The following is a 16949-nucleotide window of genomic DNA, read 5'->3' on the forward strand; positions in this document are numbered from 1 at the left end:
GTAAATTTAAAAAATTAAATTAAAAAATTAAATTAAAATTTAAAAAAATCTAATAGAAAAAAAAAAAAACTAAAAATAGAGTTACCATATGACCCAGCAATCCTTCTTCCAGGCAGATATCCAGACAAAGTTATAATTTGAAAAGATACATACACCCCGATGGTCATAGCAGCCCTGTTTAAAATAGCCAAGACATGCAAGCAACCTAAATATCCACTGACAGATGAATGGATAAAGAAGATGTGGTACATATATACAATGGACTATTACTCAGCCATAAAAAGAATGAAACAATGCCATTTGCAGCAACCTGGATAGACCTAGAGATTATCATACTAAGTGAAGTAAGTCAGACAAAGACAAATATCATATGATATTACTTATATGTGAAATCTAAAATAGGACATAAGTGAATTGATCTATGAAACAGAAACAGACAGACATAGAAAACAGACTTGTGGTTGCCAAGGAGGAAGGAGGAGGTGGAGAAAGGATGGATTGGGAGTTTGGGATTAGCAGATGCAAACTATTATATATAGAATGGATAAACAACATTCCTACTGTATAGCACAGGGAATTATATTCAACATTCTGTTATAAACTATAATGGAAAAGAATATGAAAAATAGTATATATATGTAAAACTTAATCACTTTGCTGTACACTAAATCTGCCTGCAGTGCATGAGACACAGGAGATGTGGGTTTGATTCCTAAGTCTGAAAGATCCCTGGGTCGGGAAGATCCTCTGGAGGAGGAGATGGCAACCCACTCCAGTATTCTTGCCTGGGAAATGTCATGGACAGAGGAGCCTGGCAGGCTACAGTCCATGTGGTCTCAAAGAGTCCAACACAACTGCACAGGAGCACTGTGCCTAGTATCCGTATCCATATGCTAGAAGCTAACTCAACATTGTAAATTAACTATACTTCAATAAAATAAATTTTCAAAAAAAGATAATTCAGTGGACATGTATATTAATAGTTCATGGTGCTCTAAAAGCTAGCCATTTGTCATCATTTTTGTCTCTGTGCACAAGCACACACACACACACACACGTTAAAAGAACAGATGGAGAGATATAGGTGTGGTTGCTTGAGTCTCCGTGATTACATGGAAGGTGCTTGACTCAATGTGTGTGGTTGAGTTTGCAGGACAATCAGGCAATGCTGTTGCAGGCTTTTGAAAGTGCAGGCCAGGGCTCTCGGGACTCGCGCGCAGCCCCATCTCACTGACCATTTTACCACCATGCTCTCCGTCCGCGTCCCGCTCGCCACCATCGCTGACCCGCAGCAGCAGCAGCTCTCGCCTCTGGAGGGGCTCAGCCTAGCGGACAAGGAGAACACTCCCCCTTCGCTCAGCGGGACCCGCGTGCTGGCCATCAAGACCGGGAGGAGGATCTTCCAGGAGCCCTCCGAGCCGAACCCTAAGCTATCTGCCCCCAGTGTGGAGGACGAACCACTTCTGAGAGAAAACCCCCGCCGCTTTGTCATCTTTCCTATCGAATACCATGATATTTGGCAGATGTATAAGAAAGCTGAGGCTTCCTTTTGGACAGCTGAGGAGGTGGACCTTTCCAAGGACATTCAGCACTGGGAAGCCCTGAAGCCTGAGGAGAGATATTTTATTTCCCATGTGCTGGCTTTCTTTGCAGCAAGTGATGGCATAGTAAATGAAAACTTGGTGGAGCGGTTTAGCCAAGAAGTTCAGATTACCGAGGCCCGTTGTTTCTATGGCTTCCAAATTGCCATGGAAAACATACATTCTGAAATGTATAGTCTCCTCATTGACACTTACATTAAAGATTCCAAAGAAAGGGAATTTCTCTTCAACGCCATTGAGACGATGCCTTGTGTGAAGAAGAAGGCAGATTGGGCCTTGCGCTGGATTGGGGACAAAGAAGCTACATATGGAGAACGTGTGGTAGCCTTTGCTGCAGTGGAAGGCATCTTCTTTTCCGGTTCTTTTGCGTCGATATTCTGGCTCAAGAAACGAGGACTGATGCCTGGCCTCACGTTTTCCAATGAACTTATTAGCAGAGACGAGGGTTTGCATTGTGACTTTGCCTGCCTGATGTTCAAACACCTGTTGCACAAACCTTCGGAACAGAGAGTAAAAGAAATAATCGTCAATGCAGTTAGGATAGAACAGGAGTTCCTCACGGAGGCCCTGCCTATGAAGCTCATTGGGATGAATTGCACTTTGATGAAGCAGTACATTGAGTTCGTGGCAGATAGACTTATGCTGGAGCTGGGCTTTAGCAAGGTTTTCAGAGTAGAAAATCCATTTGACTTTATGGAAAATATTTCACTGGAGGGGAAGACTAACTTCTTTGAGAAGAGAGTAGGTGAGTATCAGAGGATGGGAGTGATGTCAAGTCCGACAGAGAATTCCTTTACCTTGGATGCCGACTTCTAAGTGACCTGAAGACGTGCTCTTACCTTGCTGATTTTTTTTTTTCCTTCTCATCAAAAAAGAAAAAAATCAGCTACTTGAACCATATCAATGAGCTACACCATGAATTGTCCATCATGTTCACTAATGGCATCTTTAGCACTGTGTAGCTACCTCAGAATCAATCCTGTTAATACTAGTGGGGTCACCTAGATGGAAAGTAGTCAAAAGCTACTCGGGTTCTTGAAAGATCTTGTCCGTGTTTGGCTTTTGCAAGCAGGCTAGCTGAACAGGACTTACTTTGGGTCTTAACAGCTGCTTTCTTGGCCTCCAAGTGTAGGGACTCCAGTGAGTTTGATCTGGAAAGATTAAAGAGTAACCACCACAAGGCTGTAGGAAGACATCAGACTCACTGCTTCTGAGCAGATTTTAAAGTTTACTTATGATTTGTATATAAAACTGGCACTTTACATACAAATAAACAAAGTTTGAACTGTCAGGGTAAAGGCTTGATTTTACCTAAATTTGTTGGTTTCTGCACCAAATATAAAAGTATTCTATTTACGGAGAAGGAAATGGCAACCCACTCCAGTATTCTTGCCTGGAAAATCTCATGGACAGATGAGCCTGGTGGACTAGTGTCTGGCATCGCAGAGTCGTACACAACTTGGCAACTGAACAACAACAACACACAATCAGGCAGATGGTGATTTGGGGAAATAGTTCTTGATGGAAATGTGACATAAAATGAAGAGTGAAGTGACCTAGCAATATGGAATACAGAGTTTTGTAAGAAATTAACATTTGTGTATAGAATAATAATTGCAAATATTCAAACAATAAAGTCCATGGCTAAAGAAGCAAAAAAAAAAAAAAAAAAAAAAAGTATTCTATTTACCAGTAGTGGCAGCCAATTCAAGATTTACTAGGTGACCAGAGTAGGTTAAGCCTATGTAAACTAAGCATGTTATTTTTCTTCTTTTCTTGAATGAATTGAATTGAAGCCCTTTTTGACTCAATCCTGTGCACGCCTAGGTATTAATATCAGCCAGGTGGTGCCCTCTAGAACACAGGTTGGTGTCCTGTTCTAGAGCCCAGGTTGAGTATCAGGATAAGAGATGAGAGATCTCTAGGAACTAAAGTTCAGATCCAGGCTCACTGTAGGTAACCTGGGTGTGCGGGAGGGGCTGTATCATTTATTTAGTTTCTCAAATTGTATGTTCCTCAACTTCAAGTTAGTATGAAAGATCCTTGAAGAGTCTTCTTAGCAGGGATCCAAGATATAATATTAACATTGTAAGTTGGTTTTGAAATCACCCTTGAACGAAAGGACCCACCTATATAAGATCTTTCTCCTATTAAGTGGTAAAGGCAGGACTGAAATGGCCCCTCTTAAAAGTTGAGTGTTTATTCTGATTTTGTGAAATTTGTAAGTAGGTACTGTTTACTTAACCATTTATACTTTTAAGTTAGAGACGTTTTCTACTATCTATGTTTTTTTTAATATTATATCTGTAGTTTGTACTTTGAAATAATTACCCAGTATTATTTTCCAGTTCATAATTGAGTAGTTAACCATTCAGTGCAATGACTTCTAGGATTCGCTTAAAACTTAGCATCATCTGCTGGATTCTTAAACTGCAGTAGAAAGCTAGTGTTATGTGAATAATTAATACATGTTCCACTCAAATATTAATTTCAGAAAAGAAAGTATAAACTTAATTGGTATATTTAATAGGTTTGAATCAGTCTGCCTTTTTATTCCTTCCTCCCTCCAAAAAAGGCAAGATGTAACATGGAAGGAAATAAGTGACGCCCACCAATCTTTTGGCTGTTTGTTAACACATTGTGTTGCGTGTTGGCTGACCACTGGCCTGTCCCATTGTCAGTTTTCTTCATTGTATAAATGGTAAAATAGTCGATTTAAAATTTTCTGTAATATGGGATCCTTCTCTATCTTTTAAATTATTGTTGTAAAGTTAATCCAGATTATATGGTCCTTAAACTTAGGCAACACAAAAATAGATGCTTTAGCTGGCATGGTCAGGTACGGGTAGAAGTTGGAAGCAAATTTTAGGATTCTACCTCCCATTAGCCGTGTGATACAAGCATTAACTTCCACCAACTAGGATCTGGTTTCTTCATCCGTTTAAAGGGAAACAGATTTTTGTCTAAAACGTCTCAAAATCCTGATATTGAGTACAGCACAAGTGTTCAGTGATTTCAATAAAACTGTTCTTGTGTCAAAAAAAAAAAAAAAAAAAGTGCAGGCCAGGCTGGAGGGCAGGGGAGGTCATGGGAGAAACAGAGGACACAGGTTGAACATACTTGAATCAGAACTCAGTTGGCTATATGGATAGTTGTGTACAACATGCTTCAATATATTACCTTTGTGCCTTTTTTTTTTTTTTTGATAATAGAGACCTCCCAGAAAATAGTTTTTATTACCATGGAAACAACACAGTCCTACATTTTACACATGACTTTTGGACTTCATTTATTTCACTGTGGCCTGGGATTCTTTCATCAGTGGTGAAGAATAGAGGCTCAACTGGAAGAGAAGACAAGAGGTCTTAGAGAAGTTAGCCTTCTAAGGTGGCCTCCTTGGGACAGCATCAGAGTAGCAGTGAAAATCATGAAAAATGGCAAGGAATCCAAAATGAATGTAAAAATACAGTCTTCTTTGCATTGTGCTAAACATCTGTTGCAAATTTTTTTTAATGGCCCACAAACCTATGTTGCCAGAAATTATAGCTGAGGCTCAATCTGTGGCACATACAATGACATTAGAAAAGGGAATTATTGTTTCTATGAAATCATTTTTAAGGGTTTCAACCCTTAAGCATTGAAGGGTTTAAGGGTTTCAACGCTTCTGTGTCAATTGTCAGTAATTTTGAAAACAAACTTCTGCAGCAGCTTTTTGTAGTCCTTAACGTCACCGATGTGAGCAGAATGCTTTTTTATCCCCCAGGGGGCTCTCATCCACCAGAAATAAAAATGTCCAGCCTGATCTCATTACACAGCTGATGTTCAGCAGATTTCACCATCTCTTTGATTTTTCTTAGAGCAGTATCATCAGAATTCAGTGGAATAAAAGTATCATTTCAGCTGGATTTTTTTTCCTGTCATCATTTATACAACCTATAATTCACTGGTAATTTGAGTTCTTTTCCTACAATATGTTATTCACCCTATTTTACAAGCCTTTGTGTGCTTAGTCACTCAGTCATGTCCGACTCTTTGCAACCCCTTGGCCTGTAGCCCACCAGGCTCTTCTGTCCATGGGGATTCTCCAGGTAAGAATACTGGAGTGAGTTGCCATGCCCTCCTCCAGGCTGCAAGCCTTTAAATTATTTAAAAATTCTCATTTTCACACTTTTCCTTTAAATTTCAGAAGTATGATATGCTATCAACTTTGTGTGTATGTGTGTGTTACTCATTCAGTCGTGTCTGACTCTTTGCAATCCCATGGACTGAAGGCCACCAGGCTCCTCTGTCCATGGAATTCTCCAGGCACGAATACTGGAGTGGGTAGCCATCCTCTTCTCCAGGGGGATGTTCCCAATCCAGGGATCAAATCTGGGTCTCCTGCATTGAAGATGGATTATTTACCATCCGAGCCACCAGGGAAGTCTATGCTATTAACTTTACAAATATGTTTCTTTGTAAAAATCTTCACTTTATCTTGCTGGGGTCACTGTTTATTAGAAAAGAACTGCAGGGTTTGCATGTTGGCAAGGATTTATTGTGGGCAGCTATAAAACCAAATCTTCAATATTCAACTGAATATTGTTGACTCTTTTCCTTTAGAAATGACACTTTGTCATATAGATTACATCACTATATTCCTATATAAATGTAGAATCACCATGAAAATGACAGTTAAAATGCAGACAGGTTTGGTGACTCCAATAATACAAGAGGATTGCCACCAGTGACTTCTTAAAAGGGTGAACTCTTTAGTAAAGTATTAAATAAAACACAGTACAATCTTCCCTTGATATTTACAGTTGTCGCTTCCCAGGAAATTTGGTATTTAACTAAACCTTGCCAATAAACCCCCCAAAACAAGCACTTTGTGTTCATTTGTAAAATGAAATTATTTCTGGGCTCAAATAATTATAAGCAGGTTTTCACCTACATAATTCCAGGTTCAGTTAGATTATAGAAATGGATCATTATAAACAAGTTTTTTACTTCTATTTAAAAGTCCTGAGGGACACAAGAGAAATCTTTTGCCAGCCCAACAAAATGCCAGCTTTAACCCCTATTTGTCATGACCAAAAAATACAAATTTCCAAAATACTTTAAGGAGCAGTAGTGCCCTGCAGAGAACCATTAATCTTTATGAAGATACAATGACATATCTGTGGTTTACAAGCTAGGTTACACCTAATTTTTGTAAAAAATATAGTCACTCAAACATGATCAGGGCTGTTTTAAGAACTTTTTGAGGCTCAGTCCCACAGGTTGGAGGCCCTACCTTAATTACAGCAAGCATTTAAAAATGCACCCTCATTCTACAGCAAATATACTAATAGCCAGACCTGATATGTACCAGGCACATTCTAAGTAATTTACAGCCACGCTCTGAAGTCGGCCGCTTCCCTGGTGGCTCGACAGTAAAGCATCTTCATGCAATGCAGGAGACCCGGGTTCAATCCCTGGGTTGGGAAGATCCCCTGGAGAAGGAAATGGCAACCACTACAGTACTCTTGCCTGGAAAATCCCATGGATGGAGGGGCCTGGTAGGCTACAGTCCATGGGGTCACAAAGAGTCAGACACGACTGAGCAACTTCAATTTCTTTCTTTCTCTGAAGTAAGCACCATTATTATTCCCAATTTGCAGATAAGGAACAGGCACAGAAAGATTCAATGACTTGTTCAAAATCACACGTGTAAGTGGGGAAGCCAAAATACAAAGCCATGCACTCTGGTGCTGACATACTATGGCCTGTGTAGCTTTTGTAAAGTTTGTATTTAAGAATAATTTATAGCATCATTTATGAGTTAGTTGAGTTGCAGTTGACTTAATATTTGTCAGTTTCAGTTGTGGAGTTTTTGTTTTGTGTTTTGAGCCAGTCATTTAATTTGAGGTCTCAAACATCATGGTAAGGTCCTTAAAAGGCCTGTGAAAGTGACAGTCATTCAGTCGTGTCCATAGCCTGACAGCCTCCTCTGTCCTGTGGAATTCTCAAGGTCAGAGTACTGGAGTGGATAGCCATTTCCTTCTCCAGAGGATCTTCCCTACCCAGGAATCAAACCACATCTCCCACATTGCAGGAGCATTCTTTACCATCTGAGCCACCAGGGAAGCCCTAAAATGCCCGTAGACCTCGTGTAGTAAGCCTGCCCTGTCAAAACATCTTCCTTGCAATCAGAGAGACCCACACCAACTTCTCAGAGACCCACCCACCTTCTCTCTCCTGGTTTTTAGAGTGTAGTTTCTAAAACACCATGATCCGTGCAATCCTAATCTATAATTTTAGTACACACCCTTCCCTGGTGGCTCAGACGGTAAAGAATCTGCTGGCAATACGGGAGACCCAGGTTCTATCCTGGGTTGGGAAGATCTCCTGGAGAATGAAATGGCAACCAACTGAAATATTCTAGCCTGGGAAATCCCAAGGGAAGAGGAGCCTGGTTACTACAGTCCATGGGGTGATAAAGAGTCAGACATGATTGAGTGACTAACACTTTAGGATAAGTGTTATTATCTCAATTTATGGAAGAGGAAACTGGTATGAGAGAGACTAAAGTCCTCACTCAATGTTCACATTGCCTAAGAAATGACAGAAGTGAGAATTCAGTCCTGGTCCTTAGGGCTCCAAAACCTCTGTCCCTCATTCTGTTTAGTTCCCATGGGGCTTTCCTGTCCTATTGCAAAACAGTCCTTCCTTGGTATACGGAATGTCAGCAGGTTTCCTAACGTCCCACCACCCAGTTCCCATCAGCATCTCTTGCTTTCTCTTGTAAGGAAGTTCTTTCCTTACAGCCACTGCCCTCCCATTCCAGAGCCAATGAGGCCCAGACTCTTGTTAGAGCACAGCCAACTGCAGAGGGTGTTCTGGATGGGGAACTCCAGAGGAGGATTTTCTCAATGCCGGACCTCACCTGCTCCTCTTTTCCTGGGCACTAAAATCACCCATCACTTCTCCTGACCATCCTTCTTAGAGATCCCTCCTCCCCACAACCCCAGAGGCCATGACTGCACCAAATTCCCCCTCACCTTGGTGGCCTGATCCCTGAGGATCCAAAGCATGGGGAGCAGATATTACCAACTGGTTCCCTTCTCTCAAGACTCCACTGGCCCTTCACCTGGAGGCCTCAGAGACTGAGGCTGAAATAGCCAAATTTTATTGGGCATGTGCTCAAGTAGAGAGAGCAGAGGGAAGTGAGGGAGTGGGGATGCAGGCAGAGAGAAGCAAATAAGAGACCCCTCGTATAGCCAGATAGAGAGAGCGCGCATGTGCACAAAAACAGAGGAGAGGAACTTGGTTCCCAAACTCGCCTGAGGTCAATCCTCAGGCCTCATGAAATCTGCCAGTATCCTTCCAACACATTCCCTTCATCCCACTGAAGTTCCCTGCATCACCTGCTGAGCCCCACTGCAGCCCCAGGGGCAAGAGAAAAGGGATTGGCTCATTAGTCCCAACCCTCCCACCCCATCCCGATCTGGCAGGTTGTGGCACTAAAGTGAACTTTCTGAGGACCTGTTACCTGCTCATCTCTGAGTCACAGACACTTCAATAAATGATACGGTGTTGAGATAAGAGATACCAGTGCCATAAAGGACGGTCTAACTCTGAAAAAATAAAAAAGTTAGCAGTTAAGAGAGTTAAGAGGCTGTCATAGAAATTTCAGCACGAAGTGAAGATGCTCCAAAATGAGACTAGAAAACAATTTGACTAAACAGCATTTTCAGAGAAACACTTCTGGCATTTAATCGTGGAACTGCTACAAAGGATAGAGAAAACCTTCAAAATTCTATTCCAAGGAGAAAAAATATCTTCCTCTTTAGAAACCAAACTTAGATAGGTGTTGGGACAATAGAGATAAAGGATTCAGGGGAGTGAAGTTTGAATATTAATGTGGCATATATAGAAATAGAAGAGAATTTGCATATGATGAATATGTTTTGGAACTATCAACTTGAAACCATGAAGATAGACATATTCTATGTGAAAGTAAGTATAGTGAGGTTTATAATATTTTTAAAGGTACTGACCTGCCTCTTGAGAAATTTGTATGCAGGTCAGGAAGCAACAGTTAGAACTGGACATGGAACAACAGACTGGTTCCAAATAGGAAAAGGAGTACGTCAAGGCTGTATATTGTCACCCTGCTTATTTAACTTCTATGCAGAGTAAGTACATCATGAGAAACGCTTGGCCAGAAGAAGCACAAGCTGGAATCAAGATTGCCGGGAGAAATATCAATAACCTCAGATATGAGATGACACCACCCTTATGGCAGAAAGTGAAGAGGAACTAAAAAGCCTCTTGATGAAGGTAAAAGAGGAGAGTGAAAAAGTTGGCTTAAAGCTCAACATTCAGAAAATGAAGATCATGGCATCTGGTCCCATCACTTCATGGGAAATAGATGGGGAAACAGTGGAAACAGTGTCAGACTTTGTCTTTTTCTGGGCTCCAAAATCACTGCAGATGGTGATTGCAGCCATGAAATTAAAAGATGCTGACTCCTTGGAAGGAAAGTTATGACCAACCTAGATAGCATATTAAAAAGCAGAGACATTACTTTGCCAACAAAGGTCCGTCTAGTCAAGGCTATGGTTTTTCCAGTGGTCATGTATGGATGTGAGAGTTGGACTGTGAAGAAAGCTGAGTGCCGAAGAATTGATGCTTTTGAACTGTGGTGTTGGAGAAGACTCTTGAGAGTCCCTTGGACTGCAAGGAGATCCAACCAGTCCATTCTGAAGGAGATCAGCCCTGGGATTTCTTTGGAAGGAATGATGCTAAAGCTGAAACTCCAGTACTTTGGCCGTCTCATTCGAAGAGTTGACTCATTGGAAAAGACTCTGATGCTGGGAGGGATTGGGGGCAGGAGGAGAAGGGGATGACAGAGGATGAGATGGCTGGATGGCATCACTGACTCAATGGATGTGAGTCTGAGTGAACTCCGGGAGTTGGTGATGGACAAGGAGGCCTGGCGTGCTGTGATTCATGGGGTCGCAAAGAGTCAGACATGACTAAGTGACTGAACTGAACTAGTACATTTGGAGAATGTAATGAACTGTATAGATCTCCTTCGCTGGTGAAAGAAATATTCATAACAGAAAATTATACATAATTTTGCACATAATTCCAGGAAGTACTCAGACTCCAAATACCGCAAAGATAGTTGGGGATTGCTAGTCAATGAGCACAGTGAGGTCAGTGGATAAAAAATTACTAAGAATAATCTGATTAGATATCAGAAGTAGAAGAATTCTTTTTTTTATTTTTAAACAGCTGCACTGGGTCTTAGTTGTGGCAAACAGGATCTTTAGTTTCGGCATGTGGGATATAGTTTCCTGGCCAGGGAACAAACCTGGGCCCCCCGCATTGGGAGCTCAGAGTCTTAGCCACTGGACCAGACCACCAGAGAAGTCCTAGAAGTCAAAGGATTCTTGATAAAGGCGGGCCATAGTGATCAAATATCGAGGATAGCAATATTCTCAGTACACTGACTTAGCAGATTCTTTGCTAAAACAGGGCCTTACCCGAGGTGCTGTGCTCTACCTTATAGCCCCTCCAGAATGCCCCAAGTCTAGCCCCACTGTGGACCCCAGTCCACTTTACTCTAGCTAAGTCCTATCCAGATCCGCTCCCTGGGGTACTCCTTTCCATGCTCACTTTGCCAGTTCCAGACTCTGAACTCAGCAGTGACACAGATGCTGCAAAACCTGCCCTGCCTTATCCACTTGATGGTATCTCTCAGTTCAGAGACTTATCTATATACCCAGGCTTGCTGGGCCAGCAAAATGGAACATAGCACAACCAACAAAGTGATAATTGCCTGATGATCTAGAAAGATATCCACAAGTCTGCATCATGGAGAGCAGGTATGTAGATATGCTTGTAATTAGACATTTTTGTCTAATTACTGTTTCCATAGGAAACAGTCTCGTACGCATCATGGCTGAATTCTCTGTTTCTTTTCTGGCTTAAATATTTTTCTGGTTTTACTACTCACCACAACATAGATGGGTTTCCCTTGTGGCTCAGCTGGTAAAGAATCTGCCTGCAATGTGGGAGACCTGGGTTCAATCCCTGTTGGGAAGATCCACTGGAGAAGGGAAAGGCTACCCACTCCAGTATTCTGGCCTGAAGAATTCCATGTACTGTATAGTCTATGAGGTCATAAACAGTCAGACACGACTGAGCGACTTTCATTTTCACTTCACTTTCACAACATAGATGAATTTCACAGAGACAATGAGAAAGAAAGCAGACACCAAAGAGCAAGTGCTGCATAACTCCATATAAGTGAAATTAAAAAACAGGAAAACCAATCTATCATAATAGGAGTCAGAATAGCAGAGTTTCTGTGTTGACTGGGACTGGAACCAGAGAGCTTTCTGGGGTGCTAGAAATGTTATTTCTTGATCTGGGGGTGGTCACATGGGTTGATATACTTGCAAAATTTTCTTGAGTAGTACCCAGAAACATTTTTTATGGGTTCCTCCCTTTCCCAACAGCATTTCCTGATGGCGTGTAGTGTTTCCCCTTGCTGATCTGTCTTCTGGAATTCCTGGGTCCCTTTCCCTTCTTCCTGACCCTGGAGATTTTCCTCTCTGGAAGTTCCATCTGAAGCTAAGAGCTACCAAATGGAATTAAAATACTCTTAATCAGAGGACTCCAGGTTCTCTGTTCTATCTGCCAGTTATCAAGTTATTGCCTTTCAGCTCCAAGTGTATATATAGCTCAGTGATAACTGAGCTGGACCTTAAAACATTTCTCCTTTGCTACCTGGCCAAATGCTAAGCTTTCTTGGTAATGGACACTAGAGAGAGACTGGTAAGACTTACACCCTGTCTCTACCCTCAGATTAAGCTGATAGTAGGAGTATACCCAGATGGCGCAGCAGTAAAGAACCCACTTGCTGCTGCAGGAGACAGGAGACTCAGGTTGGATCCCTGGGTTGGGAAGATCCTCTGTTTGTTACACTAACACTCTTGTATTATGTTCTTGCAGAGATCGTAGCTGACCACTTTCTTGATGGGGTCTCTGAGGAAGGATGTGGACCTGATGGAAGGCAGGAACGGGTTGGAGTGATACAGGAGCCTTCTTGTGCACAGATCTTCTTGGCCACAACTCTGACTCCAGCCACTGCTTTGGCAACCAGTTTTGCACAACCTTCAGTTCTCAGCCTGAGCAACCTGACTGTGCCTTACCTTGGGCCCTTACTCCCTTACTCTGAAAAGTCCTACTTCCCTGTGTCTTCTGGACCCTTCTCCTACATTTCTTCCCATTCTTCTTATTAGATTTTTATTATTATTATTAAAAATAGAGTATGTTTATTTGCACAGAGCATGATTCCTGAGGGAACAAGGCATCTTATCATTGATCATCTTGCACTCGGGATTCATGAACTTGAGCATCTGAGCCAGCAGGCGTCTGCTCACCGCACAGCCCTGTCTTCTTGGTCTGGAAATTTCTCAGCTGGCTCTTGGGGGTCATGGGCTTCCGCCTCAGGTATCAGGGCCCAGCATCCTTGGTCACTTGCATGTCACCATTGCTGGGGGTTGGCTTCCCCGACAGGCTCTGGGGCCCGGTGTCCAGTCACAGTCTTTCGGCCACCGTCATTTCGATGGTCTGCTTCCCCTGCTCCAGCTTGCTGGCAGCTGCCTGAAGGGTGGAGGAAGTGCTGCCAGCCTCGGTGCTGGGTGTGCCCAGCCAGCTGTTGCCTCCCAACCGTTTCTGCTCCCTCTTGGGGGGCGTCTTCTTCACCATAAAGCGCACCAAGGAGGTTTCTCTGTTGATGTCACTCTCCTCGCTGCTGTGTTTCCTCTGCTTCTTCTCCTGCGGCATGGGCACCTTCTTGTCCTCCTGGGGCAGTGTCTCCTTCTGGCACTCATCACAGCTCATGCTCTGCTTGTCCATGCCCTTGGGGCTCTCCTCCTGCTGGGTGACCTTGGGCTTGCCCTCCAGCTCCTCCTGGGAGTTGCTGCGGCTGGCGGACATGTAGTCCACCTCCTGGCCCTTGAAGTCACCATTATCACTCACCTCAAAGGCCTCATCGTCTGATCCCTTCTTCTTCTTCCAACCCCCCTTGCTGGGTGGCCCCTTCTTTTTGACCTTGGGGCCCCAGCCACGCTCCTCTCCGCTGGCCTTGCTGTCATAGGAGGACATCTCCAGGTCGTCCTCCAGGTCGCGGATGCGCAGCTCAGTGGCTTTCTTGCGGCCTGGCTTCTCTTTCTCATCCTCCTCCTGGTCCTTCCACCTAGGCTGCTGCTTGATGCATAAATGGTTCCGGACTGGGTTTCTTCTCTCCCACTCCTCCTCAGCTGTCAGCGTGCAGCCTTTGGCCAGCGGCATGAAGTTGTACCAGTTGTTCACAGGGAAGGCCTCAAAGGCTCCATCAGGGCACTAGGTGAAGATATAATAGGATGTGTGCTCTATCGCGCAGTATTTCTTTCTTGGCGCCTCTTCCCCAAGCTTGCGGCTGAAACCCCTGCCAGCTCCCAACTTGGGCATCTCCTCCTCTTGGTAAATTTTCTTGTTGCTCAGGTTGCATTCCAGCTGGGCCTGATTCCAAGTAGCGAGGTTGACTTTATTGGCCGCATTGAAAGCCATGATATTAAATTTTTTGGTGGTATTTTTGGGAACTCAGACGACATACTCAGTGACATCCTGACTGCCGGGGCCGAGGGCCACCATGGGCGATGGTCAGGGTCCAGTCGGAACCTCGTCCTTTTCGCTTCCTCCTGGGGTCTGCATCCTCCGGTCTCTGGAAGCCACCCTCGAGGGATCAGGTCTCTGGTCTCGATCAAGGACCCCAAGCCCAGGCAGGGTACCATTGATCCTGAGAAAAGCTATCTGGAGGCAGCGCTGGGTCAGCCTCAGAAGCCTCCCGTGCCGTGTCTGCACCTGCGCAGGCTCCTAAATCAGAATAGGAACTCTCCAGCAAGCCTAGTCCAAACAAGCTACTCCAAGCTGAAGGCAGCACCTTCTGTGCCCGGCGCACTGGCTGCCAGAAATATATATATCCATCCAATCACAAGGATCACGTCATCATGGGATGACCCGGTCATGTTGATAACCCAATCAGGCCGATGAAGTCTCATGTGGATAATCAATAGGTCGATAACCCAGTTATGCGGAGTCCTATGTAGCTGTTTTGGTTCGTCCTGACTTCTGGTGGCTCAGAAGGTAAAGAATCCACCTGCAATGTGGAAGACCTGGGTTTGATCCCTGGGTTGGCAAGATCCCCTGGAGGCCGGCATGGCAACCCACTCCAGTATTCTTGCCAGGAGAATCCCCATGGACAGAGGAGCCTGATGGGCTACAATCCATGGGGTCGCAAACAGTCAGACAAGACTGAGTGACTAAGCAGAGCACAGCCCAGTAAACATAGGTTCTCCCCAGAGTCCATGCTTGTGTTCTCTTCTTGATGTACACATTCTCTCCAGACAGTCTTGTCACTCACATTGCTTCAATCTTTACTTTTATTAAGCTACTTCCCAGCTCTCCAACTCTACTCCCATATCATTTTCAACAGCTGTCTGGGACTTGGACAAAGAAAGCCAACCAATATTTCACACTCAGGTAGTTCTTGCCAAAGAATGACTGTTCTTTTGCTGTATGAAAGTTGTGGGCTCTACATATTTAAAGTGTTTTCTATTTTTACTATAATGATTAAGAAAAGCACACACACACAAACATGACACACTCCTGGGATTCTGAGCAAGAGGAGTTAGTGAGCATCCCTCCACCACGCTACTACCACCCCCAAATTCTCAGTGCCTGATTCTGTCCTCCACCTTGCCTCCACCACATACTTCACAATAAATCTATAGATGTACACTTACCAGTAATTAAAGCCAACAATCTTGGTTGTGAATTCCAATTCCTGCCCTCATCTTCCATATTTCTAGCTCATTCCCTTATTAACCAGACTCCAGTAATACTTTCCCCTACGAGGACCTAAAGTCCATTTTTCTCAGTCCCTCTTTCCCCAGATGTCCTCTCTTCCCTCCCTGCCAAATTTAATTTTCTCAGCCAATTTTTACAGTTGCTCTCTTTATCACAATCTAATTCCCCTGCCCCTCTTTCACTTCATGATGCCCAATTAGAAAAATGAGAACCCAAGTTAAATCCAGCCCTACACCTCCTCCACATCTGAATTCATGCACCTGAACCTGATTAGAGAAAAAGGTATTAAACTGCTGACTGTTTTCTCTTTAAGCTCATGACCATGAACCTCAAGCACATCTCAACTGTCTGTAGCCAATCATCTGATACACCCTATAATTCTTTCACTCTCCTATAGATTTGAATGATTTCTTCACCTGTTTTACCCTCAGACCTCCAACAGACCTTCTCTGTCTTCACTCTTTACTTGCAACCTTGCCTCCTGTTTTACTGAGGAAATGAAATCTGTCTGAAAAGAACTGTCCTGAACTTCCACCTACTGCATCTGAGCTGGCATATTCTGTCTTACCTCCTTGACTATGGATAAACCTTCCGTGGTCCTGAGTAAAGCCAATCCCTCACCTCAAGGACATCTCCCCAGTAAATCTACCTCTTTCTCTCTCACAACATCAGATTTTCCCTCTCTACTCTTTCCCATAAACATACAATCGTAGTATTATTTCTCCTATTTTTGAAGAAAAACTCTTGGCTCTTCCTTCCCTTCTAGCCACCATTCCATTTCTCTGCTCCCCTTCCTTAAAAAAAAAAAGCCACTTGAAAGTACCCTTGTACTCACTGTCTCCAGTTCTCTATTGAGTCCACTTCAATCAGGCTTTGGTCTTTTCGAAGGTCTTGGAACAATACCACCAGTGACTTCCGTGTTGCAAGATCATTGCCTCTTCCTCTTGGAGTTCATTGCCTCTTCTTCCTGGAAATACTCTCTAATAACACACCACAATCTCTGAGTTTTCCTTCTTCCTCACCAGCTACTCCTTCTCAGCCTCCTGGTTCTTCAACTTGTACATCTTTACTTTAGAGCACTCCAGGGCACTCTCTCACTTCTCTTTCTATAGAACTCCTTTGGCAATCTCATCTAATGTTATAGTGTTAAATATCTTTTTTTAAACAGTCAACATTTCTTAAAAATTGAAATATAGTTGACTTACTAATATTGTGTTAGTTTCAGGTGTACAGCAAAGTGATTCAGATTTTTTTCAGATGATTTCCCATTATACATTATTATAGGATATGGACTACAGTTCCCTGTACTATATAGAAAATACTTGTTGCCTATTTTATGTAAAGTACTTTACATCTGTTAATCCCATGCTCCTAATTTACCCTTCTCTCCCTCCCTTTCCCATTTGGTAACCACAAGTTTGTTTCCTATGTCTGTGAGTCCGTTTCTGTTTTGTATAT

At 43.2% G+C, this 16949-nt stretch overlaps 1 protein-coding gene and 1 pseudogene across 1 annotated transcript; one reads left to right on the forward strand and one right to left on the reverse strand.

Annotated features, from left to right (window-relative positions):
- Positions 1-1227: 1227 nt before the first annotated feature.
- Positions 1228-2761, forward strand: LOC129644900 (ribonucleoside-diphosphate reductase subunit M2-like). Its single transcript, XM_055570319.1, has one exon. The coding sequence runs from the start codon at positions 1248-1250 to the stop codon at positions 2415-2417; it is 1170 nt and encodes a 389-aa protein (XP_055426294.1). The 5' UTR covers positions 1228-1247; the 3' UTR covers positions 2418-2761.
- A 7899-nt stretch (positions 2762-10660) lies between these two features.
- Positions 10661-16257, reverse strand: LOC129644901 (general transcription factor IIF subunit 1-like; annotated as a pseudogene).
- Between the last annotated feature and the right edge of the window lie 692 nt (positions 16258-16949).

This window comes from Bubalus kerabau, chromosome 2, assembly GCF_029407905.1.
Source record: "Bubalus kerabau isolate K-KA32 ecotype Philippines breed swamp buffalo chromosome 2, PCC_UOA_SB_1v2, whole genome shotgun sequence".
Taxonomy (NCBI): domain Eukaryota; kingdom Metazoa; phylum Chordata; class Mammalia; order Artiodactyla; family Bovidae; genus Bubalus; species Bubalus kerabau.

Bases quoted from the DNA above. Each gene is read 5' to 3' on its own strand.
- LOC129644900 (XM_055570319.1), top strand. From the start codon at position 1,248: ATGCTCTCCGTCCGCGTCCCGCTCGCCACCATCGCTGACCCGCAGCAG.